Below are 27,054 nucleotides of genomic sequence, written 5' to 3' on the forward strand. Positions count from 1 at the left end.
GCCCCTCAGTATTTGCAGCACACTCTGGCACACTCATGCCTTCCTTTCCTGGTGAACCTGTATCCCACTACAAAGAGGAACAGAACTCCCCACCCAGCCCCACCCCTGCTTCCAGGGGCTTTGAGACACTCAGGAGAAGGAGCTTCAAATACTGTGAGGGTCTGTCTTTGTCAGCCACCAGGATGTCAATCCCTGCCTGGGCTGGCAGCAGGGACCTTGTGGACCCTCCTAGCCCACCCCATGCCCTCAGGAGCCCCGCTTGGCTTCTTCTCTTTTACACATTGTAAACACCACATTTATTTGTCTGAGGCTTGCAAACGTCTGGTAGGAAGCACAGAACGCAGGGCTCTCCTTCATGCTGCCCTGGGCCCCAGCTAGCCAGGCATGCAGGACGGAGCTGGCAGATGAGTCAGACATCTTTGGGAGCAGCGCCAAGGAAGCAGCAGGCCCTGCTCCTTCACATGTCCAATCCCGCTAGCACGGGCCTGGACTGCAGCCAGGAAGGTGGGCCAGCCAGGATCCCCAGGTAACTTCGCCACAAGGACCTCTTCTCGGAGGCTGCCTTCCCTTCCCTCCCCATCCCTCTCCAATCCCCGCAGAGCTTAGAGCCTGGGCCACATGCTTGGTCCCTCACACAAGGACCAAACCAGCTGCTGTCAGGCTGTTTCTGTGGGTCCTGTCTCTCCAGTCAGGAAGGCAGCAGGGCAGGGCAGGGCAGGCCTGGCTCTCCTCCTGGAATCACACCGTGCACCCAGCTCAGCGCTGGGCGCTCAGCTGGGGACCGGGATGGACAAAGACTTGTCCAGAGAACCACTGTAGGGGAGACGTGCATTGCAGCCGGACTCAGCCTCCCCCAGCCTCCATCCATGGGCTCTTGGCTGGGCCTGAAACTTGTTAGGGCCTCAACTCTCCATGGTGCAGATGAACACCTCCTCCTCCAAGAGGCCCCTCGGGCTTGGTGCCAGGCTTGGGACCGGGCTCTGGAAAGTCAGTCAAGGCTGCTACTTCAGGGCCCTGAGGACAGCCTCCAGCTTCATGGCCATAGCCAGGTCGCCCTTCACCTTCAGCCGTCCGCTCATGTAGGCCCCCAGGGGCCGCAGCTCTCTGCACAGCAGGGCCTGCAGGTCTGCCTCAGCCATCTCCACCACCACATCAGGGATGCCATCAGGCACCCCGTGTCCCACTCTTCCTCGTCCTGTGGGGCAAAAGAAAACCGAGTGTCAGTAGGGGAATGGAGGAACGTGAAGGAGAGCTATGGGGGTGGGAGGGGCTGGCATTTCCCATTGGGAGGAGAGTACTGGTTAAGAGTTCGGGTTCTAATACCCTGGGTTTGAGTCTTATTGGCTGTGTGAACTCTTGGAGCCTCAGTTTCCAAATCTGTGATGATAATTCCTTTAGAGATGACAATTCCTAAAGCATAGGCTCATGGTGAGAAGTGGGTGAGATAATGCACAAAAAGTACTTGGCACAGAGCCTGACAGGGAGCAGGCCTGTAACACGGGCAGACCGCTTGGTATTGGAAGCCTGGCTGCATTGTCCTGCGGATGGCAGGGAGATCAGGGCATAGTTAATGCCCGGAAATGGTGTCTGAGCCCCTGCCTGCCATGGGTTCACCCCAAATTATTGGCAGGAGCAGGGGGCAGTCTACAAGAGCACCACTGGGGTAGGTAACAAGCAACCTAGCAAGCTGGATGGGAAGTAGAGGCAAGGAGGGCAGCGGCACCTGTAGTGAGGTCCAGGAAGTAGGTGCTCTGGGTGCCGCTGGGCAGGACGACATTGAACTGGTAGCAGGCCCCGACTTGGCTGACCAGGGCCTCAGACAGGAAGGGCTGTAGAGCAGTCAGTAGCCCCTCTGCCAGAGGCTGCTTCGGACTGGACCTGGCACCAACTTGAGGGGCAGGTGGCTCAACTTCACTCACCATCTCCACGGTGTCTGCTGGGGGTGGCCAACAGGGTTGGGGAAGGAGGCAGAGAGGAGGTCATCGTGTTGCCAAGATCAGGACCACTCACTGTGGCCTCTGCACCTTTTGTGGCAGTTTCCTCTTACATCCCCTTCAGGCCTCTGTTCAACTTCCTTCTCTACCAGAAAGGTGCCCCTGAGTTTTCAGCCTAAACCTCAAACTCAGTTTCTAAACTACTCCAGCCTCAGATATAAAACTCCTTTCAGCTGCCCTTCTGGTGATGTCGCCTCCTCCCATGGAGGCTGCCAATGGCCTCTACACACTCAGACACCTGGCCTCCTCTCACTGCCTTGGCTGTGGTCAGTGTGGGCTGAACATCTGTGCAGAGTGTGTACTGCATAGAGCTGCTGGGATAGCGAGCAAAATCTGTGCTGGCATCAAGCTGGTAAACACCCCCGCCCTCCTCCCCAGGGCTCCTCACCTGGCCCCGGGGATGGGGCACCTCCTGCCACTGAGTTCATGCTTCCTCCCAGGAAGTGCAGGGCCAGGTGCTGGAGGGTGCTGTCCAGGTTGGGCCCAGCTGGGCTGTCCTGGGGCGGCTGGAGCACGGCCTCCACCGCCAGCTCCACGCGGTCTACCTCCAGCCCCCAGGCCCTGGTCACATCGTTGATCTCCAGCTGGAGGACAGTGTGGGGAGAAACGTAATTAATTCAACAAACCTTTCCTGAGCACCTTCTCTGGGCAGACTGTGTGGCCGTGCATGGACATGGTGGCACCACACCGCCCTTAAGACGCTCCTAGCCTGGGAACACAGGCAGAGGGCAATGACTTCTCAGCTGTGGTAAGTGCCAAGACAGAAGCAAGGCCGGTGGTGAGCCCCCAGCAGAGGAGGGTGGTGCCAGCAGGAGGGAGTCCTCAGGTGCAGGAGGACCCTTCCAGGCAACAGATACAGCATGTGCAAAACCCCAGGCAAGAAAACCTGGCATGTTTGTGGAGCTGCGAGGAACCAGAGTTCCATTTAGCTGGACCCTCACATTTCGGCTGAGGACTGGAGACAGCTGAGGGGTCAGAGGTAGGGTGTTTCTGCTTACTTTGATTTATTCTGAGGCAACAAAGAGCCCCAGGGAGGAGTTTGAGCAGGGAGGTGACAGAGCAGACTTGCTTTAAGGCAAGATCCTCCTGGCTGCTGTGGATGCTGGATTATAGGGGGCTGAGGGGAGGGATGGAGACCAAGGAAGACATTGTTTCAAAATACAGCCAAGGAATGATGCAGCTCTGGCGAGGGTGGAGGGGAGCTGTGAAGCCAAGAGCCACTGAGGGAGGCATGCCTCTATCAACTCTACTGAGCCACAACAGGGCACTAGAGAAGTGCAAGCACCAGGCTAGGGGCTGCCTCGATGTGTGCAATGATATGAGAGGGGGTGGGAGTGGGGAGGAGTCAGGCTCCTGAATGGATGAGTGTGGCATTCACTAGAGAGGACACACGGGGGTGGGAAGGGAGGGATGGCAACTTTTTTTTTTTTTACTACTGTAAGCTTGAGGTGTCTGTGGGGCAGTCAACTGTCCAGTAGGCAGCTGGAGAAATGGCCCAGAGTACAGAAGCATCAGGGCTAGGGCAGGTCATTGTGAATAATCAGCGTCCATAGGCAGCAGACAGCCCAGATGGATGAGCTCTCCCAGGGAGGTCACAGATGAGAAGAGGCCAGTGATGAAACCCTGGAAACTCAAGGGCAGGAGAATAAGTGGCAGCAACCAGGGGTGACAGGGAAGGAGGAAATGCAGGGGGTTCTGGGGGCTGGGGGCTGGGTCGACCATGTCAAATGCTGCCATCAGGTGATATAAGGGAAGGGCTGAGAGGTGCCCACTGGGCTGGCATGTGGGAGGTCACTGTGATGTTGGCCAGCGCTGTCTTGGGAGCCCAAGGAGGCCAGGATGAAGGATGTGGGGGCAGGGGCTGGGAGCTTGGATGAAAGTCTTGCAGAAGAAAAGGGGAGAAAGGGAGTGGGAGCTAGAGGGCACTGGGGCAAAGGGAGGGCACATTTCTACACAGAAAGGAGAGGTGACAGAAAGAGAGTGCACGGAGTGGAGGTAAGGCATCCTGGGACAGCAGGGGGCCCACAGCACTGCGCAGTACAGAGATGAGCCTCAGAGAGGGGAGGCAGCAAGGCAAGGAGGCAGGAAAGCAGCACAGAGGCAGGTGGGTTTGAAGGGGTGAAACTGGAGGAAGCAGAGTGCTCATCCTAGAGTCTTTCTCCTGAGTGTTAGGAGGCAAGGCCTGCTGCAGAGAGCAATGGGCAGTGGTGGGGCTGGAGGAAGGCAGCGAAGGGCTGAGGCAGCTGGCCTGGAGCACTGGCAGGTAAGGAGTGGTAACTGGCTAAGGAGGGTCCAGCAGGTGAGAGGTGGGGACTCTGATTTCTCTAGAAGAAAATCAGGCAAAAAGGGGCATGTGAATAAGTGTATGCCTGTACCAGGGCCTGAGGGCAGTGTGCTGGACTTCCTGAGGTTCTGTCTCAACCACAGGCACAGCTCTCACTCTACCAGGTTCTCACTCAGTCTAGGAAATGGGGCCTAAATGACTCTCACATCCTGGTGTGGGACTGACTTCCCCAAACTGCCTGTCTCACATCAAAACAATGTGCAACAAGTCCAAGATCAATTTTCTCTTCCTAAAGGTGAATTAACACGGGACATGGTTTTATGAATAAAAGTTGTTATCCACTTGCTATCTGAGTTGTGTTAGATCAAGCACTGGATTGAGGGGGGATGGTGGGATGGAGGCAGGTGGTCTGGCTATGGCTCAGCTCTGCCCTTGACCATAGCTCTCAGAGGCAAGTCAAATTATCTCTTAGCTTTAGTTTCCTCCCTCCAAAATAAAACAGTAGTACCAACTTGCAGCAAAAATGTGAAGCTCAGAAATGCTGGGCTAGACAAAAGGACTTTGTAAACCATAAACTGCTAAGCACATGAGAGCTATTGTTAGGATCTCAAATAGTATTTCCTCAGGGATTTCCCCTCGCTGCTTCCAGTGGGACCTGCAGGACTGGCATTTATCCCATTCCCCTGCCTGTCCTCTAACCTTGATTCCCCAGGGCAAAGCAGAGCCAAGAGGAATGGGGAGAAACATCACTTACATTCCCCTGTCAGGACACAAGAGGAAGCACAAGTTGAGTGTGGCTGCAGGGGACACGACTCTGCATGTGTATTTATTTCTACCCCATCTTGTAGCAGAAGAGATTTAGGGCAAACTCCAATATATACATGGAGAAGAGGCAGGAAAAAGATCCAAATGTCCTCATGTGCCTTTGTTCTGTTCCAAACAAGGAAACCAAAATCACAAGCATGCACACGCTGCATGGTGAGCCTGGAATTCCCCAGCAGGTGACTGGGCTGGGAGGGTCCCTGCTCCTTCACCCACCTGCCTGCCCCATGAGTCAGGCCTGGAATGAGAGCTGTAGAGGCCAGTGTCATCATGGCAGAGCAGTGAGGGGTAAAAACTAAGGGGCAGACCCCAAGAAGGTCTGCCGGGGCCACTTCCTCTTCTCGGGGACAAGTTTGCCCAAGATCGTTATGGTCTACGCCCACCTGCCATTCCTCAACTCATGGCCCCACCCAGGCACTGGCTCTTCGAAGGTGGTTACACTATTGGGACATATGGTAAACTGAGGCCCACAGTGGTCTGACTCTTTGCTCAAGGTGACCTGGCAGGTGGAGCCAGGCCGGTGCCACCCCCCAAGCTCCGTCTTGTGAGGGGCTGCCTACCAGAAGCTGGTCGCTGATCTTGAGCTTCTCCATCTGGATCTCCCGCAGCGGCCTCTTGAGCAGGGCCTTGGTCATGGCGTTCTGGGCTGTCATGCGTGTGGCTGTGTTCAGGTCTTTCACAGTCATCACCGACAGCACCGGGTCCCAGATGCGAAACTGGACATCGGCTCCCACGGACAGCACAGCCCCGTCCTTAGAGGCCAGCTGTTGGGGGAGGCCATGAGAGAGAGACACTTGAGGGGTTGGGGGTGCAGGGAGGTCAGGCCCACTGGGGCCACCCAGCTTGACCCACCTGCTTGGCAGCTAGCTCCTCAAGGGCAAATGGTGTCACCAAGTATGTAGGGTTAGGTGTATGAAGCAAGGATGTCCTCCTAGCCTCCATCAATTTTCTGGTCTCTTCTTCCCCCTGCCCCCCTCAGATGGTGACTCACAGGCCAAGGTCCTGGCACCACAATACATTCTGGACAGGCCCCCAGTTCCTCTGTCAATGCAGCTGAGAAGCCCCTCACCTTGCAGGGAGGGACGTTGAAGGCTCGTGTCCTCAGATCCACCCTCTGAAAGGAGTCAATGAAGGGCAAGAGCAGAACCATGCCAGGTCCCTGGGGGGTGCGGATCCGGCCCAGACGGAACACGATCATCCGCTCGTAGGTGGGCACAATCTGTCCACAATGGCAAGGGAAAGAGTTGAAAGTGGTCAGCCTAGGCTGGCCAATGCCGTCTGCCTAGGTCCCTTCCTCACTTCTCTCCTCCTCACCTGGGTCACAGTTAGGTATCCCTAGCTCTGTTTCCAGATGAGAAAACCAAGGCTCAGGGAGGCTAAGTGACTTGCTCAAAAATTGCATAGCCCTAAGTGAAACCGGGAAGATTTGAATACAGTTCTGAATAACTCCAAAGTCCATGTGTCTTAACCACTGCACTGTATTGACTTGATCCTTAGAGAAACTTTTCATCTCTGTGGTCTGAAGCTAGACATGACTCATACCAGGAAACTGTCTGTCCTTGGATTAGTTAGGAGAAAAGGCTGGGCTGCCCTAACAGCACCCCCAGGGAAAGGGCTTTGTCAACTTTAGGTCCCTGGACCTCCTAGAGAAGTAGTGATGTCCAAATTGAGAAATGAAGGCCCAGAGAAGCAAAGAAACCTGCTCAAGGTCACACAGCATTTGTTTCTGTGGCAGTTTTAGAACTAGGATCTAAGGCCATTTAAGGACGCCCTTGCAGACCACACCAAACCCAGAGGTTTTCTAGAGAGGGACTGTTGCCTAGGGCTACACAAAGGGCAAGGCCTCCTTGGGCTTCCACTTTCCCCACAGCTTTCACGTGTGATGCTGAACTATAGCTCCATGGTTCATCCGCTTCCCACTGTACCACCCCTTATGGAAAACGAGGTCTGAATTCCCATTATGCATTACCTGCTGGGCTAAGTTGGGTGTTTTCATTTCTAATTTATTCTAACCCAAAGAGAAGATAATTTGGCAAAGACATCTGTGTGCACCTTAAAGGCAGTGTCCAGATCCCAGGACTTAGGAGTTTGGGACTTGTTTCTACCCCCTACTGGCTCCCAGTATGACTTTAGACAAGCCCAAGCCTTAGTTTCCTCCCCTGAACAATGTGAGTGAATGGTTCTTGCCTAACCCAACACGCAAACGGGTAATACTATTTAGAGAAAGGGGACAGAGGATAGGCAAATTTATTCATCAATGCCAAAGCTCTCAGTGTGGCCCAACCACCCTGGGGGCTGACCCAGCCAGCCTTACCTTCAGGGCAAACCAGCCGGAAATGGGGAAGGTGACCAACAGCAGCAAGAACCCCAGGAAACTGATGAGGCCATGACAGAGGCAGGAGGGCCAGCTCTGGGGTGCATCTGCAGGTGAGAGCAGAGGTGGTCAACTGGACCTGCCATGACAGCTGCAAGTGGAGTGAACTTGGGCAAGTGTACATCACGCCCACCTTCCCCTCGAGAGGCTCCTTCCTTCTCAGGGCTCTCAATCTGGCTCCTTGCCTAATATCTCCGTATCTTTGGGCAGCTGCGAGTTAGGGTCTGTTCCCTCCTCCCATACATCAACACTCATTTGTCCCAAGTCCAACAACCCTCACAAGGTCTTATTCTCTGCTAGACAACAGCCATTCAATCTCAGAATCCAGTCCAGGTGATGATGCTCTCCTCACTGGACTGAGTAGGGGTCAATCCTCTCGTTTAATTTATACTGCCTACCCATACCTGGCATGGAGCCAGGAGCACCTGGGCATCTGTAAACATGCACTAAATACTGCTGGCAGAACACACGCCTCCTATACCATCAGCCCCAGAAGTGTGCTTTCCAGGAGTCTTTATGAAGATGATGCCTTAGCCTACAGGGATAAAGCATAAATAGCTTATCAACAGGAGCCATAGATGAGGAATTAGATTATTATTTTCTATTCCTCACGCTACTTTAATGCCTTAATGACCATTAAAAAATGCCTATTTCATGAGATTGCGCCACTGCACTCCAGCCTGGGGGACAGAGCGAGACTCCGTCTCAAAAAAACAACAAACAACAAAAAACAAAAACAAAAAAAACCCCTGCCTATTTCAATTCAAGAAAATTGTTAGGGGTCGGGGTCAGGGGCAGAGCTAGAAAGATGAGGCTTATCCAAGCCAAATGTCCTGGCCCCTGGAGAATCAGGAGCCCAGGATGGGAGCGAAGCCGAGACAGCTCCAGAATCTGGGATGAGGTTATTTGCCACTTTCCTTCTCCCAACCCTGGACAGGAAGCAGTCAGGAGCCCTGCTCCATTCTTCCAGGAAGCCCTGCCCTCTGGGCTAATTCCCAGAGCACTGAGGCTCCACTTTGTGCCTGGCTCTGATCCACCAGGCCTCTCAAGAGAGTTCTGGACAGGGAGAGCTTTCAGGACAGGAAGGCCAGGGAGGGATCAAATCCAAGGTTAGGCGGTCAGGCTGAACAGCGTGGGATCTGGCCTGTAGGCCAAAGGAGCCACGGAAGACTTTGAGGGCAAGACAGAAGCAGGGCAGATCCAACAGGCAGCTGAGGACCTGTCATTTTGGCCTGCACATCCAGGAGATGCCTAGTTCCTGGGCTTCTAGAGGTGCCCCCTAGGGTGAAAATTCTTCCATTTCCCTGCAGCAGGTGCCTTTAGGGTGCTGGTGGCCTCCTCTGCCTAGACCTCGGTTTCTTCTATGCGAAATAGAAACCTGAAACGTCTTCCCAGGCCTAAAGGGCTGATAAGAGCCGAGGACCAATGTGGTGAGGTGAGGTTTTGGAAGATAGGAGCAACGCTGGCTGGCTCTGGGGCCAAAGCCCAGTGACCCTAGGGAGGGCGGATCGGCGCTAGTACCAGGCGCCGGGTCCAGCCCCCTCTCCACATCGTATCCCTTTCTCAGTCCCCCCTCGTAGGGTGCGACGGCACCGGGCCGGCCGACTCCTCGGAGGCAGAGATTCGGGCCTGGGGGTTGCCGGCCGATCCCCCCCGGGTCCGCCGTGCCAGGCGGCCACTCACCGGCCCCCGTCCCCACGCCGCCCCGCTCCGGGGACAAGCAGCCCTTCTGCGAGCCCAGAAAGCCGAAGCTCGACTGCTGGAAGCGGTCAAAATCCCCCAGGGGCAGCGCCCGGTACCCAGACCTGCCGAGCATGGCTTTTGACAGGAGACACGCCCCGCGCCTCCGCGCGGCGCCCTCCCTGGCCAGTGGGCCCTACGCGGCACCGCCCTCCTGGCTGCTGCTTCCGGCTTCACCCGCGCGGCCACCCGCGGCGGCGCGGGCGCAGGAAGAGGAGGCCGGCCGGGGCCCGCTTCCGCCGTCGCATGGCTCCCCCTGCGCTGGGAGGACCGAACTGCAGCCGAGGGCTAGTGGGTGTGATCGGTGTTCCTGGGAGCCCGCTGGAGTCATCGACTCCTCCCCTCTTCTCCTACTCAGCCTTAGAAAAGCTGGAGGGGAAGCTGGGCACGGTGGCTCACGCCTATAATCCATCAATATGGGAGACTCAGGCAGGAGGATCGCTTGAGGCCAGGAATTCAGGACCAGCCTGAGCAACATAGTGAGAGCCCATCTCTACAAAAAAATTTTAAAAATTAGCCTGGCGTGGGATGCCTGCCTGTGGTCCCAGCCACTTGGGAGGCTGAGGCGGGGGGATCTCTTGAGTCCAGGAGTTTGAGGCTGCAGTGAGCTATGATCGTGCCACTGCACTGCAGCCGGAGCGAGAGAGCAAGATCTCATCAGGGTTTACAGGAAGCGAATCTTCTCCAGGATCAAGGACATGCTATATCAGCCTTCTCAGCACTCCTTCTCTCACACTGGAGGCAGGACATGCCATATCTGGACTTTGGGTTTCTCTGGGACATAGTCTGCAAATTATTCCTCTTTGTGAATCCACAGCCCAGCAAGCAGGGACTGGCATAGGGCAGGTCTCAGTACTTATTTAAGTAATGGCCTAGCCAGGTCACCGTGATCAAGGTGGAGTAGGAAGGCCTGAAATTTGGCACAAAAAGAAAGAAGTTTCACATGCAGACCTCGGGGAGCATGGGAGTGTAAGGAAAAAGGGGATAGCACAAAGCTACATGAGGGCAGGGGCCCCAGAGCACCACAGAGGTGAGGCTCTCAGTCCTGCAGGTCCAGAAACAGCATGCCCCTGATCCAGGTACCTGGAATTAACTTGCCTCTCCAGGGCTTGAGAAAACCTGAATGCAACTTGTGAATTTACTTTGAGAAGTGTTAACTTCCAACAGGACTTTGGGGTAGTCTGGGAGCAGGCTATCTTCCAAAGCAAGCAAAGAAATGAATAAAGCTTCCCCAGCTCTGCCTCCTCAGCCAATCGCCTCTGGCCTCCGAAGCCCCATCCTGCCATAGCCCACTTCCAGGTCCCTTGTGCAGATGGCTGCCCACCATATTTGGCTTTTATGGACTGATTCTCTAAAGGCCTGGGAGTACTGACCAGGCTGGAGGGAAGGGCAGGCTCCTGAGGCCTCTTACAGTCCCTAGGAAGTTGCGTACCTGCCCAACTCCTGCTCTCCACCCTGCTGACTGTAAGGTTTATAAGAGCCAGGCCCTATCATCATCCTTTCTAGTCTGTTTCTAAGTTGGAACAGAGTACAGAATGGTACACAGGAGCCAGCACAGTGGTTGCAATGGTTTAAATTTGAAGCCGGGGCACTGACCCAGTGAGGTCACCTGGAGCTGTGTCCCTTTCCCCTTACCAGCTGGGAGTCTGGCATGCTTTTTCATTGGCGAAGACCTAGCTGGCTCTCCCCTCACCCTCTTCATACCCGCTCTCCAGCTCTCCCCCTCCCTCCTGCCCCCACCACCTCAGATCCACCAGCCTTTCCAGCTGTCACTCAAGGCATCATCCTGCTCCCTCACCTCCAGTCACTGGCTTCCCAGGATCTCTGACTCAAGTCCCTCCTCTGCATCCCACAGCCACTGTCCTAGACCAGGGCACATGCTCCTAGGTCGTCAGAGTGACTGTCCCATCATGCACAGCTGATAGTGTTGTTCCCTTGTTCCAAATCCTTCACCAACTTCCCATCACTCACAGAACTGGTTCAATCTCCTTAGCTAGGATCTTGTCCCAGCACACTCCTTGGGCATCATTTCTCATGAATTCCCTCTTAAATCTGAAAATGGCCAAAATTAGTTCCCAAACAGGCTATCATGTTTCAAACTTCCATGCCTTTTGCAAGAGCTATCTTTTCTGTTTCAAGTGTCCCCTGTACCCCACCACCTACAACCCTAAATCCCTGGTGAATTTCCACTGCTTTTTCAGGTCCCAGCTGAGGGCTCTCCTTTCCAGAATGTCTCCGTTTGCAGGCTTGCTCTTCCATTACATCTAGGGCTCTTAGAAAGCAGGGGCTGCGTGTGGCTCATCTTTGTACGCCCAGCTCCTGGCAGGAGGTGGCACGAAGCAGTGCCAGAGTGAACTGATGAATGGATCAAAGCCGGGAGCAGGGCTGCCCCCCTGCAGCTCTGCCCTACCTCTCCCGCTTTACCGTAAGTCAGCTGTAGGTCTGCAGCTTCCCGCCTCTACCTCCTCCCCGCTCTGGGCGTGTCTTTAAAACCCGTAGTCGGCCTCTCTGCCCCTAGAACCGCCCCCAGCTTCTGTCTCACTTCCTCTCCAGAGGCGGGCCCTGAGCCGGCACCTCCCCTTTCGGACAGCTCAAGGGGCTCAGCCAACTGGCTCACGCCTCCACTTCAGCTTCTCTTCACGCCCTCCAAGATCTAAACCGAGAATCGAAACTAAGCTGGGGTCCATGGAGCCTGCACCCGCCCGATCTCCGAGGCCCCAGCAGGACCCCGCCCAGCCCCACGCGCCCACCATGCCTCCCCCCGAGACCCCCTCTGAAGGCCGCCAGCCCAGCCCCAGCCCCAGCCCTACAGAGGTACTATTGGGTTAGGGGATGATGGGTTAGGCTTTGTTGGTTTGCTGTGGTGGGGAGAGGTGGGAAGAGAGGGTCTAACGGAGGATTTGGTCAAGTACCCTAGAGAGTGACACAAAGCGGGAAGATCAGACACCAGGGTCCTGACCCTCTCGGCTGGGGCAGGGAAGGGAGGGTACGATAGAGTAGAAAAGAGGACACGGAGGAGTTGGGGCGGCCTCGCTGGGCTGCGGTTTCTCCACTGAGCAGTTGGGCAAGGTGAGAAGGGTCAGTGGCCTCCGGGCCTGGGCCCTTCCGCCCACCCTCGTGCCCTGCCTCAACCCTGCCTCAGGTGCAGGACTTAAGATTAGGGAGGATGGAGGTAGTACCCCTGTTGCGCTGGCCTGGAGCCAGGGGCATGTCCCAGGCACGGCAAAACTAAAACCAACTTCCCAGATCCGAGGTGAGAAACTGTGGCTCAGACTGAAGAGGTATCTTTGCCAAGGCCTCCCAGCTCATGTGGTTTCTGCTTAAGGAAGCCTCCCCAACGAACCCTTCTCTTGCCACACCTCTCCTGCCCACCTCCCACCTCCACCCCCAAAGGAACTACTTGGGTTTCTTGCTCTGCTGCCTTTCAGGCCCTTTTGCTCCCCTTCATGAAAGTACGGAGGCCACCGTATTACGGTAACTTTTATAAGCATTATTACAACTAAGAATAACATTACTTAACAATACTAGGTAACATTTATGAGCACTTCAAATGTGCCAGGTACTGTATTAAGCACTTTGGTTTTTTGTTGTTGTTGTTGTTTGTTTGTTTTGCTTTTTTTGTTTATCTGTTTGTTTTTGAGACGGAGTCTCACACTGTCGCCCAGGCTGGAGTGCAATGGTGCGATCTCGGCTCACTGCAACCTCCTCCTTCCAGGTTCAAGCCATTCTCCTGCCTCAGCCTCCAGAGTAGCTGGGATTACAGGCCACGCCACCATACCTGGCTAATTTTTATATTTTTAGTAGAGATGGGGTTTCACTATGTTGGCCAGATTGGTCTCTAACTCCTGACCTCGTGATCCGCCCACCTCGGCCTCCCAAAGTGCTGGGATTACAGGCACGAGCCACCATGCCCGGCCTGTTTTCGTATTTTAAAAATTGTGGTAAAATATACCTAACGGATAAATTCCTATGTTAACCATTTCTAAGTGTACCATTCAGTGGCATTAAGTAGATTCACAATATTGTGTAACCATCACCACCATCTATTTCCAGAACTTTTTCATTACTCCAGAAACTCTGTACTCTTTAAACCATAGGCAAGGGAAAGATGGCTTCCCTCCACCCTTCTAGTTTCCTTGGCTGGGCTATGAATTAAATAGCCCATGAATTAAATAGTCATAAAATAGATTAACAGCGGAAAACCCATATTTAATTACATATGTATATTCAGGAGTCCCACAAAGTATGAGACTCAAAGAAAGGTCAGATGATTGAAGCCTGTATAACATCCTGAGCTATGGAAAAGATCTTGGAGCTTCTGGGTGGTGGTGATAACACAAGTTATGGGAGGGTGAGGAGAGGAGCTGTTTGGTGAATAGAGGTTGTCTTGCTATGTAGATAAAAAGTTCCTAGATAATAAAAGTTGTCTGGAGCAGCCCTCTTTTAATATAGATCATTTTACTAATGTAGATTTTCTTTAAAGATATAAATGCCTTTCTTTTTCACAAAAGGAGAGCTTTTCAGAGCTATTCCTGTATCGGCAGTTTCTCAGAATAACCAGCTTAAAATATGCCAACGAAGTATATTTCAAGAGCCTCCTGCAGTCATACTTTGAAGTGGTGTGTCCTGAGCCCCAGTAATGCAATAGCTCCTCATTTTCTCCTTCGCCTAGCCCTTGGTAACTTCTAATCTACCTTCTGTCCCTATGAACTTACTTATTCTAGATATTTCATATAAGTGGAATTGTTACCATTAGAGGGTCTTGACTGCAAATTGTTCAGGTTCTTGGCATTTTGAACAAAGAATTGGACAAAATGCACAGCAAAGCAAGAAAAGAATGAAACAATGAAAGCAGAGATTTATTGAAAATGAAAGTACACCCCACAGGGTGGGAGCGGCTGGAGCAGGGCTCAAGGACCCCAGTTACAGAATCTTCTGGGTTCCAAATACCCCCTAGAGGTTTCCCATTGGCCACTTGGTGTTCACCCCATTGGTTGCAGAAAGCAACCAACCAGAGGTACTTTCAATTTTCCATCTGCCTGGCAGGAAATGGGGTGGTTTGCAAAGAGAGTAGCCTCTCGTCCTTTTGTTACTTAGGCGTGGAGAGTTGCGGTTTTCCTTTCGATTTAGTTCTAGGAAGTCAGAGGGAATCGGCCTTAGGTTCCCTGCCTCCAGACCCTATTCTCCTGCCTCAGAGTCATATAGTATTTGACCTTTTGTGACTGGCTTATTTCACTTAGCATAATTTCATTGAGGTCCATCTATGTTGTAGCATGTATCAGAATTTCATTTCTTTCTAACACTGAGTAATATTCCATTTTATGTGTAGACCACATTTTGTTTATCTATTCATCTGTTGGTGGATACTTGGATTGTTTCTACATTTTGTCTATTGTGAATAGTGTTGCTGTGGACATTGTTGTACAAGTATCTGTTTAGGCCTTGTTTTTAGATCTTTTGGTTATATATCTAAGAGTGGAATTGCTGGGTCATATTGTTGTTCCATGCTTACCTCTTTGATGAACCCCTAAACTGTGCATTAAGCACTTTATATGAGGTTGGTACTTAGTGTATCTACCTTCCTAACTGAGTTCCTTGAAGGCAGAATGTATCCTACACCTCTTATATCTCAGGGGCTAGTACTGTGTGCGATAAGAAGTAGATGCTCAATAAATGGTGCAGTGAGAGCTGGAGGGCCTGAATAAATGGGAATATTGGGGTGCTGATAAGCCAGGGTTTTGCATCATCCAATGACTGGCTGGAATGGAATATGAGGTCCTACTCCAGTCTCCAGCTGTAAGGGTGATTGGCCGGTAGGTGGGGGCTCTTGGGACTTCTCCAGGCCTCACCTGCCTCTCTGGTCCCCCAGCAAGCCCCCCCTTTGGAGGAGGAGTTCCAGTTTCTGCGCTGCCAGCAATGCCAGGCCGAAGCCAAGTGCCCGAAGCTGCTGCCTTGTCTGCACACGCTGTGCTCAGGATGCCTGGAGGCGTCGGGCATGCAGTGTCCCATCTGCCAGGCGCCCTGGCCCGTAGGTGCAGACACACCCGCCCTGGATAACGTCTTTTTCGAGAGTCTGCAGCGGCGCCTGTCGGTGTACCGGCAGATTGTGGACGCGCAGGCTGTGTGCACCCGCTGCAAAGAGTCGGCCGACTTCTGGTGCTTTGAGTGCGAGCAGCTCCTCTGCGCCAAGTGCTTCGAGGCACACCAGTGGTTCCTCAAGCACGAGGCCCGGCCCCTAGCAGAGCTGCGCAACCAGTCGGTGCGTGAGTTCCTGGACGGCACCCGCAAGACCAACAACATCTTCTGCTCCAACCCCAACCACCGCACCCCTACGCTGACCAGGTGAGTAGGCTGGCACAGGGTGGGGTGGTGCATCCAAGTACCAGGTAGAGGGCGAGAGGAGCAAAGATCCAAAGAGTCACACAGCTGAGGACAAGGAGCTTCTGGGGCCTTGCAGCTCTAAATGTGGTCTGCGGATATGCAGCGTCCGTGTTGATGACCACAATTTATGCTGCCAGTCCCCACGCAGGTGGATAGTAAGTTTCCAATTTCCTCCTGTAATAAATAATGCTGCAGAATCATCTTTGCATCTTTATCCAGTAACTTCTTTAGGATAAATTTTTAGAAGTGCCACTGCTGGGTGTAGGGGGACGGAAATTCTACATTTGATAAATGTTACCAAACTGCCCTTTAGAATTTAGTGGAATTTTCCGAGAGCACTGACACGGAATCTCAGTAAGGCTGGATTCTAGGATCAGAGACAGGTAGTTAGCTTCTGTCTGAAAAGTTGAAACCATTAACACCAGGCAGCGCTATCTGAGAATGTCTGTATGGGGAAAAAAATCACATCCAGTTGTAATTATTTTTATTAAACAGATTTTAATTCAGTTTTTTAATAGGTAATACATTCGTACAGTTCACAAACAAAATATGTAAAGAGGAGAGAGAGAGTGCAATCTTCTGTCCATCCTCAACTGTCTAATTCCCACCACTTCTCCCTCTTCCCATCCACAGGTAGCCATTGTTACTAGTTTTGAATGTTTCTTCTGAGAGTTTCTTTATGAATATATATGCAGGTAGGAGCAGTCTTATCAGGTCCTATTTTCCCTCTTTTAGCCAAAAAGGTAGCATAACTATGTGAACTCTTCACCATCAGAAATAGATTGTTTATAGAAGGCGCTTCTTGGTTCTTAGGGATCCACTTGCAAAATGAAAGCATTTTTCGCTGGTTTTTGACAACTCAGAAATATATATGGCTAAACCACATACCTGCTAAACTACATATCTGCTAAACTGAGTGTGATTTGTTTCCTGCTTTAGGATAAACTTCCCACACTATCAGAATAAGCTTTCCCCTCCGACTCCTCAACAGCTGGTATCACCGTTTCTTAGCTTATTGTAAAGGTTGAGTGGCTTTCCACTTGTTTATTGGCCATTGTGTTTCTTCATTTGTGAATGGCCTGTTTAGGTCCTTTGCCTGTTGTTGTTGTTGTTTCCTTTGGGGAATTAAGGGACTAATTAAAGAATTCAGGAACAAATTCCTCGAAGGAAAAAAATGTATGCATTTCTTTTGCTCTTACAATTTATGCAGTTTTAAAACTTACATATTTATTGGATTTTGATTGAAATTGCAATAAATTAGGAGAAATTGGCTTTATCTCTGGTTATATCTTTTGGATTTAAAAAAATTTTTTTAATTTTTTTTTTCTTTTTTTGAGTTGGAGTCTCGCTGTGTCACTCAGGCTGGAGTGCAGTGGCGTGATCTCGGCTCACTGCAACCTCCACCTCCTGGGTTCACGCCATTTTCCTGCCTCAGCCTCCCAAGTAGCTGTGATTACAGGTGCACGCCATCATGCCTGGCTAATTTTTTGGCATTTTTAGTAGAGACAGGGTTTCATTATAATGGTCAGGCTGGTCTCCTGACCTCAGGTGATCCACCTGCCTCAGCCTGCCAAAGTTCTGGGATTACAGGCATGAGCCATCGTGCCCAGCCTTATACTAATTTCTTAATGAATTTGTAAGCTTTCATGTTTTGAACATGATAATGCAGCCATCCCACGGGATCCATGGGAGACTGGTTCAAATTCATAGATGCTCAAGTCTCTGATATAAAATGGCATAGTATTTGTATATAACTTCTACATATCCTCCTGTATATTTTATTTTTTATTTTATTTTTATTTTTTGAGACAGGATCTTGCTCTGTCGCCCAGGCTGGAGTGCAGTGCTGCACTCGTGGCTCGCTGCAGCCTCAATCTCTTGGGTTCAAACAATCCTCCCACCTCAGCCTCCAGATTATATGGGACTACAGGTTTGCACCACCAGGCTCAGCTAATTTTTAAATTTTTTGTAGAGACAGGGTTTCACCACATTGCCCAGACTGGTCTTGAGAACTCTCGGGCTCAAGCAACAACCCTCCGTAGGCCTCTCAAAGTGCTGGGATTACAGGTGTGAGCCACTGTACCCATCCCCTCCTGTATACTTTAAATCATCTCTAGATTACTTATAATGCCTAATACAATGTAAATGCTGTGTAAAGAGTTGTTTTACTATATTTTTGAATTTGTATTTTTTTATTGTACTTTTTTTAATTGATTTTTTTTCCCCTGAATATTTTTGATCCAAGATTTGTTGAATCCACAGGTGCGTAACCTGCAGATACTGAGGGCCAACTGTACATATAAATTGTTTAGCGTAGTGCCTGGCACATATTAAATACTCAGTGAATGTTAAAATTCTATTATAATTTCTCCGCTCTAGAACAGTTTGAAGAATATGAGAAATTTAGGCTTGTAAAAGTTTTTTGAAAAACCATCTTGGAACTGGTGCCTTTTTTATAGTAGATTTTTGAGACTTTTCCCATTTTTGCCATGGCATTAATCTGTTTTGGCTCTTGTGTCAGATTTTTGGAAGATTTTCCAGTTCATCCTGAGTTATCTTTCATTATTTAAAAATCTCCTATATGCCTGTAACTATACCCCCTTTTTTTATTTCTGATGTTGTATATTTGTGGTTTAGCGGTCTTTTCAAAGTACTGTACTTTTAGTCTTTCCTTAGATTGCTTACTGATTTTAGTGTTTTCCTTCTTTCTGTTTGATCATTTTATTTTTGTCATTTTCTTCCTCCTAACTTTTGTCATTATTCATTTTCTAGCTTCTTGAACTTATAATTCATTTATTTGCGATCTTTATTGTTTAATAATAATAACTTTTTTTTTTTGAGACAGAGTCTCCCTCTGTCACCCAGGCTGGAGTGCAGTGGTAGATCTTGGCTCACTGCAACCTGTGCCTCCTGGGTTCAAGTGATTCTCCTGCCTCAGCCTCCCCAGTAGCTGAGACTACAGGTGCCCACCACCACGCCTGGCTAATTTTTTTATTTTTAGTAGAGACGGGGTTTCCCCATGTTGACCAGGCTGGTCTCGAACTCCTGGCCTCAAGTGATCCACCCGCCTCAGTCTCCCAAAGTTCTGGGATTACAGGCGTGAGCTACAATACCCTGCCTAATAATAACTCTTTTAAGGTATAAGTTCTCTGTATATGGCTTTGGCTGTATGCCATAACTTTGATAACTTTATTAGTGTTCTCATAGTCTATCATTTCTCAAATATCATTTCAGTCTTTTCTTAAAAAGGTTCTCTTGCTTAAGGTCAAGAGTTCGAGATCAGCCTGGGCAACATAGCAAGACCTCATCTTTACAAAAAATAAGAAAAATTAGCCAGGCATGGTCGGTGGTACATGCTGGTAGTCCCAGTTATTTGGGAGGTTGAGGCAGGAGGGTTGCTTGAACCTAAGAATTTGAGCCTACAGTGAGCTGTGATGGTGCCACTTCACTCCAACCCGAGCATCAGAACCAGACCCTGAGTCGAAAAAAAAAAAATTTTTTTTCTCTTGAAAAGTTTCAGAGAAGAGTGTTTTCTAAAATTTTCAAGTGGTTTGTGATGTTTGGTTTCTTGCTCTGTCACCCAGGCTGGAATGTGATGGTGCGATTTCATACTTGTTAATTTCTGCACTATGGCCAGTTTATACAGTTTGTATGAGTTCTACATCTAAGACTATATTGAGATTTTCTTAGTGGCCTAGGATATTTCCTTGGACTCACATATTCCTAGCAATAATCCTTAGAGATGAAAAGTTGTGTTTGTTGTACAGTACACACATATATATACATACACAAATATATGTATATGATATATATGTGTATATAATGTATATATGCATATATCTATGTGTATATATCCACATATATGTAAGTTCTAGTGCTTGTGTGTGTGTGTGTGTGTGTGTATCTCCACGCTATTGAAACTTTCTACCTTTCTTTCTTTTCTTTTTTTTTTTTTGATGGAGTCTTGCTCTGTCACCCAGGTTGGAGTGCAGTGGCATGATCTCGGCTCACTGCAACCTCCTCCTCCCGGGTTCAAGTGATTCTCCTGCCTCAGCCTCCTGAGTAGCTGGGATTACAGGCGCGTGCCACCATGCCTGGCTAAGTTTTTTTTTTTTTGTATTTTTAGTAGAGACGGGATTTCACTGTGTTGGCCAGGATGGTCTCGATCTCCTGACCTTGTGATCCACCCTCCTCAGCCTCCCAAAGTGCTGGGATTACAGGCGTGAGCCAACACGTCTGGCCGAAACTTTCTACCTTTCCTTCCATTCTGTTTCACCAGTTCTCTAAATGATAATTACAGAGTGGTAACTCCCCCATTAAAACATATATATAGGCCAGATGTGGTGGCTTCCACCTGTAATCCCAACACTTTGGGAGGCTAAGGCCCGTGGATCGTTTGAGGCCAGCCTGGGCAATATGGCGAAACCCCGTCTCTACAAAAAAATACAAAAATTAGCTGGACACGGTGGCACATGCCTCTCGTCCCAGCTATTCGGGAGGTGGAGGTATTCCTCAGAGAGGATCACCTGAACCTGGCAGTTCAAGGATGCAGTGAGCCATGATCATGCCACTGCACTCCAGCCTGGGTGACAGAATGAGACTCTGCCTTAAAAAAAGAAAAAAAAATGGGCCAGGCGCGGTGGCTCACGCCTGTAATCCCAGCACTTTGGGAGGCCGAGGCGGGTGGATCTCCTGAGGTCAGGAGTTCGAGACCAGCTTGGCCAACATAATGAAACCCCTTCTCTATTAAAAATACAAAAATTAGCTGGGCGTGGTGGCGGGCGCCTGTAATCCCAGCTACTCGGGAGGCTGAGGCAGGAGAATTGCTTGAAACTGGAAGGCAGAGGTTGCAGTGAGCTGAGATTGTGCCACTGCACTCCAGCCTGGGCAACAAGAGCGAAACTCCGTCTCAAAAAAAAAAAAAAGTGTATACACACAACCACACACACACACATGCACACTCTAGAACCTATCTCATCTGTCACCACAAAGAGTAGAATATAACTAGTCTTCCAGAGAAAATAAAACATTTAGCACACTTTTATAGTTTTTCTTCTTCCCTCTTCCCTCTCACTTTCAGATTTAGTTGAAATAATGTGAACTTTTAGTTCCAGATTACTACCAAATTGTTAATGTTTTTTTTTTTTTTTCCTATTGTAAACTTCCTTTCTGAACAGGTATTAAGCTTCATGGTCATATTACAACGTACTTGTTAGCCATACCTTATACTTTAATTGGTTTCATTGCTCATGATAATTTTTCCTATAGCTTTTCTTCTCCTTTCTTGAATTATTTAAGGTGATTAATTTTCCATTTGGCAGGAATACTCCATCAAGTAATTAAAAAAATTATTCCAGAGTTTACTTTCTGAGACCTTAAGTGTCTTTACTTGTATGTCCTTCTTTTGCTGTCACATATGAGGGAAAGTTTAGCTAGGTGTAAAATTCTGAGGTCACAATCACAGTGCTTTCACCTCAGAATATATAAACCTTGCTTCATAAATTTCTAGTCTCTGGTGTTGTAGATGAGAAGTCCACTAATGGTCTATTTTTTCTCTGTGAGTAATCTGTTTTTGTTTGCTAAGGATCTTTATTTATTTTTATTTATTTTACTTTTTAGAGATGGGGTCTCACTCTGTCACCCAAGCTGGAATGCAGTGGTGCAATCAGAGTTCACTGCAGCCTCAAACTCCTGGGCTCAAGCAATCCTCCCCACCTTGGCCTCCCAAGTGGCCAGGACTACAGGCACCTGCCACCACGCCTGGCTAATGAATATAGTTGGATGGTTTTCATTTGTTTATTTGTTTGTTTAGAGATAGGGTCTTGCTCTGTTGCCCAGGCTGGTGTGCAGTGGTGTGATCATAGCTCACTGTAACCTCGAACTCCTAGACTCAAGAGGTCTGCTAGCCTTAGTCTTTGAGTAGCTAGGACTATAGGTGCCTGCCACCGTGCCTGGCTAATTTTTAAAATTTTGTATAGAGATAGGGTCTCACTATATTGCCCAGGCTGGTCTAAACTCCTGGCTTCAAGTGATCCTCCTGCCTTAGCCGCCCAAAGCACTGGGATTACAGGCTTGAGCCCATGCCCGGCCTGCTAAAGATCTTTATATAGTTTTTTCTTTTTTCAATAATGTTCTATCACCATTGTTGATCTGAAAAACTCAAGTCTTTCTTCAGCTTTTCATCTCAGGGAAATTGTATTCTGCTTTTTAATTTTTTTTTTTTTTTTTTTTTGAGATAGAGTCTCGCTCTTGGAATATAGTGGCATGATCTTGGCTCATTGCAACCTTTGCTTCCCAGGCTCAAGCAGTTCTCATGTTTAGCCTCCCAAGTAGCTGGGACTACAGGAATGCGCCACTACACCTGGCTAATTTTTGCATTTTCTTTTTAGTAGAGCAAGGTTTTGCCATATTGGCCAGGCTGGTCTTGAATTCCTGGCCTCAAGTGATCTGCCCGCCTTGGCCTCCCAAAGTGCTGGGATTATAGGCATGAGCCACTGTGCCTGGCATACTTTTTAATGTACTGATAGCCCTTCATTTGTTTATTTTATTTTTTATTTATTTTTTTTGAGGCAGGGTCTCACTCTCACCCAGGCTGGAGTACAATGGCATGATCTCGGCTCACTGCAACCTCCGCCTCTCGGGTTCAAGTGATTCTCCTGCCTCAGCCTTCCGAGTAGCTGGGACTACAGGTGCGCACCACCATGCCCAGCTAATTTTTGTATTATTAGTAGAGACGAGGTTTCACCATATTGGCCAGGCTGGTCTCAAACTCCTGACCTCATGATCCACCTGCCTCAGCCTCCCAAAGTGCTGGGATTACAAGTGTGAGCCACTGCACCCGGCCCATTTGTTTATTTTAAAAATTTTTACTACTGTTGTTATATGGATATTGGAACTCCAAGAACATATTTTACATCTTTTAAATTTTTTCCCCATTAATTCTGTTGCTTTGCTTTTTTCCCCGAGATTCTTAGAGAGCTCCTTGAATTGTTTTTCTAACTCGCCAGCTCATCTTTTTGCCACTGATTCCACTCTTCTATCTGCTATCCCTGTTGAGTTGTTGTGGGTTTTTTCCCCCCAGCAATCTTTTTTTTTTTTTTTTTTAATTGCCAAAAGAGCTTAATGCTCTCAGGATGCTTTTTCTTGGCAGCCTGTTCTTGTTTTCTCATTGTAGTATGTTCTTAAGTCTCCCTGAAAAACACACTTGGCATTTACAGAGGTGTGTGTTTCCTACATGATCCCCTTTTCAGTGGGGACTTGCTCAGTTTGGCTGCTGATTCTCTTCATATGTCCTGTGGTCTGTGCTATCTGCTCCCATGTAAAGGTTGACAACTAGATTGTTCAGTGTTTGTAGCTAGCGTGGGCTGGCAGCAATTGTGTAAAGCACAATTTATACCCCACATTCAATCCCTGCAGTGGCACAGGGCCGCTCCCCACGAGCCCCAGATTGTGTCAGCTTGTAAGCAGTCCCACCTCTACTGTGGGGGTCAGAGGTGGATTTCTCTCCATTAGGGATGGAAAAAACCTTTTGTCTGTACCCATTTTAGATGTCCAGCTAGGTCCCTGTAAATTAGACTAACAAGATATAGATTAACACGAGAAAAGCAGGCTGGGCGCGGTGGCTCACACCTGTAGTCCCAGCGCTTTGGGAGGCCGAGGTGGGTGGATCACCTGAGGTCAGGAGTTCGAGACCAGCCTGGCCAAGATGGTGAAACCCCATCTCTACCAAAAATATAAAAATTAGCCAGGCGTGGTGTCACACACCTGTAATCCCAGCTACTCAGGAGGCTGAGGCAGGAGAATTGCTGAACCCTGGAGGTGGAGGCTGCAGTGAGCCAAGATCACACCACTGCACTCCAGCCTGGGTGACAGAGCGAGACTCTGTCTCAAAAAAAAAAAAAAAAAGAGAAAAACAGGAGCTTTTTAGCATGTGCATCTAGCATGGGTATCACATCTAGCATGGGAATCGTGCATATACCTGGGAGTATCCAGAGATGAGTAACTGAAAGCGTTGGTTAGAACTTCAGCTTACGTAGCATCTTAATGAAAGAAAAAGAAATGTTTAGAGAAGTGGCAGGGTAAAAGAAAGGGGTTTTAGGCTTGCAAAGGTGGCAAACTTTTGGAAGTTGTGTTTCTGTTTTGCATTGCTAGAAGGAATACCTGAGGCTGGGTAATTTATAAAGAAAAGAGGTTTATTTGGCTCATGTTCTGCATGCTGTACAATCATGGCACCAGAAACCTGCTTGGCCTCGGGTGAGGCTGCAGGTAGGTTTTACTCATGGCGGAAGGTGAAGGGGGAATAGGCGTGTCACATGGCAAGAGAGGGAGCAAGAGAGAGAGAGAAGGAGGAGGCAAGAGAAGGAGATGCCAGGCGCCTTTAAATAACCAGCTCTCCCTTGAACTACCAGAGAGAGAATTTACTCTTTACCATGGGATGGCCCAAAGCCATTCATAAGGGATCCACCCTCATGACCCAAACACCTCCCACTAGACCCCACCTTCAACATTGGAGGTCACATTTCAACATGAGATTTGGTAAATATATGGGAACTCTAATGGAGTAAGGTTTGTTTGTGCGGGCCTACTTGGTGCCAGCTTTCCATCTTCGCGGCTGTTAAACTTTCCTGAGAGAGGAGATTTATGGTAGTTCTTGTTTCTCAGAAGTTTCTGTTTTTAGTCATAAGAGCAAAGAGCGTTAAGAGTCAAGAGAGTTTCTGTTTTTAGTCATGAGAGAAGCTCTTAGAAGGCTCCTTTCTGCGTCTGTTGGTTTTCATTTGCCTGCAGCTCAAAACAATCATATGCCAAAGTGGCATATTTTGGGGTGGCATATTTTTATCCCTTATGTCAGGTACAATGTGCAGGGAAGGTTCAGCCAGCAAGAGGGCAGGATTCCTATTCCTTGAGCACGGTGCATGGCCTTAACAAACCTGAAAAATCATGTGCTCCCACTCCCATTTCACATTGTTTCACAATTTACCAGTGGTTACTGGACAACCTCAACTTATTTTTTCTGCACAAAACTTCATTGCCATAAATAAGAGTTCACAACTTTCCTCTGGTCACAAGTCAGTTAGCAGCCACCTCGCTCTTTGACACTGAGCTGATTTAGAGCTCACACTGGGGAGCAGCCCCAGAGGTGGCTTTAAACCTGGGACTCGGGGTGTCTGCCCTGGGGTGGCTGTCCTGGGGCCATTGGTATTTGCTCCACATGCCTGTGGAGTCCATTTTTTCATGTTCATGTCACACCTACTGTGTTGCATGTTCTTTACTAGGGGGTGGGGTAGAAATATGAATGGACACAGCCCCTCCTTGAGATCACAGCCTGGTAAACAGATCAGCCATTAACAATTGAGACAGCAGGGTTCCATGCAGAAGGCTGCATGACTTTGCTGTCTATTGTGACTGCGTTTTGATAGTTGCCTTTGTCACACTGTCTTCTGTATTATGTTTGCCCTCAGCAACATGTCGTATCTGGCACAGGGCTGACATCCTGTTTGTGCTTAGTCAGTTGTGGAAGGAAGAAGTCAGGCAAACACAAAGGTGGCTGAGCTCAGAAAAGGCCACTTACCCTTCTGGGATTGGCTGGGGAAGGTGGCTTCCAAGAGGCCATCACACTTAGTGTGATTTATAAGGAAAGAGAAAGGCCACAGACAGGAGGGACCGCACGTGCAAGGAAGGGGCACTAGTGAGTTTGCAGCATCTCAGGAACTGCAATAGAAGGTTGATGTGAGGGCAGGCACTGGAAGGGTGAGTTGGGGTCAGATGTGGCAGGCTTGGAAGGAGTCAGGACTCTATGCTACAATTTCCAGAACACTCAGTGTGCTCAGCTTTCTCCTTTGTCATGCCTTCATACCCCCTAATCTTCTCACCAGTGACTATCCTCTGGAAGACAATGGGAATGGGACCCTGTGGAGGGTTCTGTTGAAAACCCATTGATGGGGCCGGGCGTGGTGGCTCACGCCTATAATCCCAGCACTTTGGGAGGCTGAGGAGGGCAGATCACGAGGTCAGGAGATCGAGACCATCCTGGCTAACATGGTGAAACCCCGTCTCTACTAAAAATACAAAAAAAATTAGCTGGGCGTGGTGGCAGGTGCCTGTAGTCCCAGCTACTCAGGAGGCTGAGGCGGGAGAATGGGGTGAACCCAGGAGGCGGAGCTTGCAGTGAGCTGAGATTGCACCGCTGCACTCCAGCCTGGGTGACAGAGCGAGACTCTGTCTCAAAAAAAAAAAAAACAAAAGAAAAGAAAACCCATTGATGGGCATTGAGGAGTGGTGGGATGATCAGAGCCTCTCTCTGCACTCTGGTACTTTGACAAAAGTGGGCAAGTTTGGGAACAGGAAGATCAGTATTTCTTTGGCTGCATACTTATTTATATTTCACCCCATTCCACGGAGAATTTGAGGGGATTTGTCACCAGATGTGGGATACTTATCCAATAGAAACTGAAGCAAAGAATCTGGACAAGGGAAAGGGAGCCTCATGAGTACACTAGGTCTTAGGTCCAGGTGGGGGTGAGGCCTGCAAGAATGCAGAGATGGAGGGGTGTGGAGACAGCTGTGGTCCCACACTGCCAGCATTTGCCTGACCGGCCATTCTCAGGAGTGCTTCCACCCAAGCATGGTGTGGGTCTAGGGCTGCAGGTGGAGCTAAGTCCTATCTGTGTCTGGGTGTCAGATCCTAAAATTTGCTGGATGGAGTGGGGGAATTAATCCAGGGCCATCAAGGCCTGCAGCCAAAAGATCTTGAATTATCATTGAATGGAGGAAACAAAAGGCCTATTAATCAAGTTTAAGAGGTGTAATTGAAGGATTGGCACCTATCCCTGCTTGGTGCTCTCTTGATGCCCTCTGTGAAGTTAGTGGTAAATTGCATTTTATTGGGGATTAATATTATTGGGATTGCTTCCTGGCCTGCAAGGAGCATTACATGGGCAGAAGAAAGGCTGCTGCCAGGAGTTGGGCAACATGATGAAAGATGTGGACAATAAATGACCCATTTCCTAGTTTTTCTATGAACTTATCTTGAAGGTAGATTTGTAGAATAATATGTAGATAAAAGGGGTTTTCCTCCTGGTCTCCTTTGATGTTTTGGAGAAAGAAGCAAGGAGTTTATTTATTTATTTGTTTATTTTTGAGACAGTGTCTTGATCTGACATCCAGGCTGGAGTGCAGTGGCACAGTCATGGCTTGCGGCAGCCTCAACCTCCCAGGTTCAAGCGATCCTCCCACCTTAGCCTTCCTAATTTGTAGAGACGAGTTTTCACCATGTTGCCCAGGTTGGTCTCGAACTCTTGGGCTCCACCCACCTCGGCTTCTCAAAGTGCTGGGATTACAGGCTTGAGCCACCATGCCCAGCCGGAAGCAAGGAATTTAAAGCAGCGCAAGCCAAGATCAGGATTAGGGCTGGTGCTCCATTCTCACTTCTCCTGAAGGCCAGTCTCCTCTACTTTCTGCAG

The 27,054-nt window shown here is 49.3% G+C and overlaps 2 protein-coding genes across 22 annotated transcripts in view; one reads left to right on the plus strand and one right to left on the minus strand.

Annotated features, from left to right (window-relative positions):
* Positions 1–272: 272 nt before the first annotated feature.
* Positions 273–11,692, minus strand: STOML1 (stomatin like 1). Of its 9 annotated transcripts, none has more exons than XM_054531160.2 (7): positions 11,639–11,692; positions 7,415–7,521; positions 6,170–6,319; positions 5,661–5,864; positions 2,383–2,578; positions 1,724–1,936; positions 273–1,195 (listed from the first exon to the last, which is right to left on the minus strand). In XM_054531160.2, the coding sequence occupies exons 3-7, from the start codon at positions 6,296–6,298 to the stop codon at positions 1,002–1,004; spliced, it is 936 nt and encodes a 311-aa protein (XP_054387135.2). In that variant the 5' UTR covers positions 6,299–6,319; positions 7,415–7,521; positions 11,639–11,692; the 3' UTR covers positions 273–1,001.
* Positions 11,693–11,765: 73 nt separating this feature from the next.
* Positions 11,766–27,054, plus strand: part of PML (PML nuclear body scaffold) — a 52,138-nt gene continuing 36,849 nt past the window's right edge. For 6 of the 13 annotated variants that reach the window (XM_063716212.1, XM_054532869.2, XM_063716214.1 and 3 more), the window contains exons 1-2: positions 11,792–12,028; positions 15,084–15,556. In XM_063716212.1, coding sequence (XP_063572282.1) covers positions 11,900–12,028; positions 15,084–15,556 — 602 coding nt within the window. In that variant the 5' untranslated portion in view covers positions 11,792–11,899. Of the gene's footprint in view, positions 12,029–15,083; positions 15,557–27,054 lie in introns of all 13 variants that reach the window. The other 7 variants (XM_024232481.3, XM_054532866.2, XM_054532867.2 and 4 more) reach the window with 5 other exon arrangements.

This window comes from Pongo abelii, chromosome 16, assembly GCF_028885655.2.
Source record: "Pongo abelii isolate AG06213 chromosome 16, NHGRI_mPonAbe1-v2.0_pri, whole genome shotgun sequence".
Lineage (NCBI taxonomy): Eukaryota > Metazoa > Chordata > Mammalia > Primates > Hominidae > Pongo > Pongo abelii.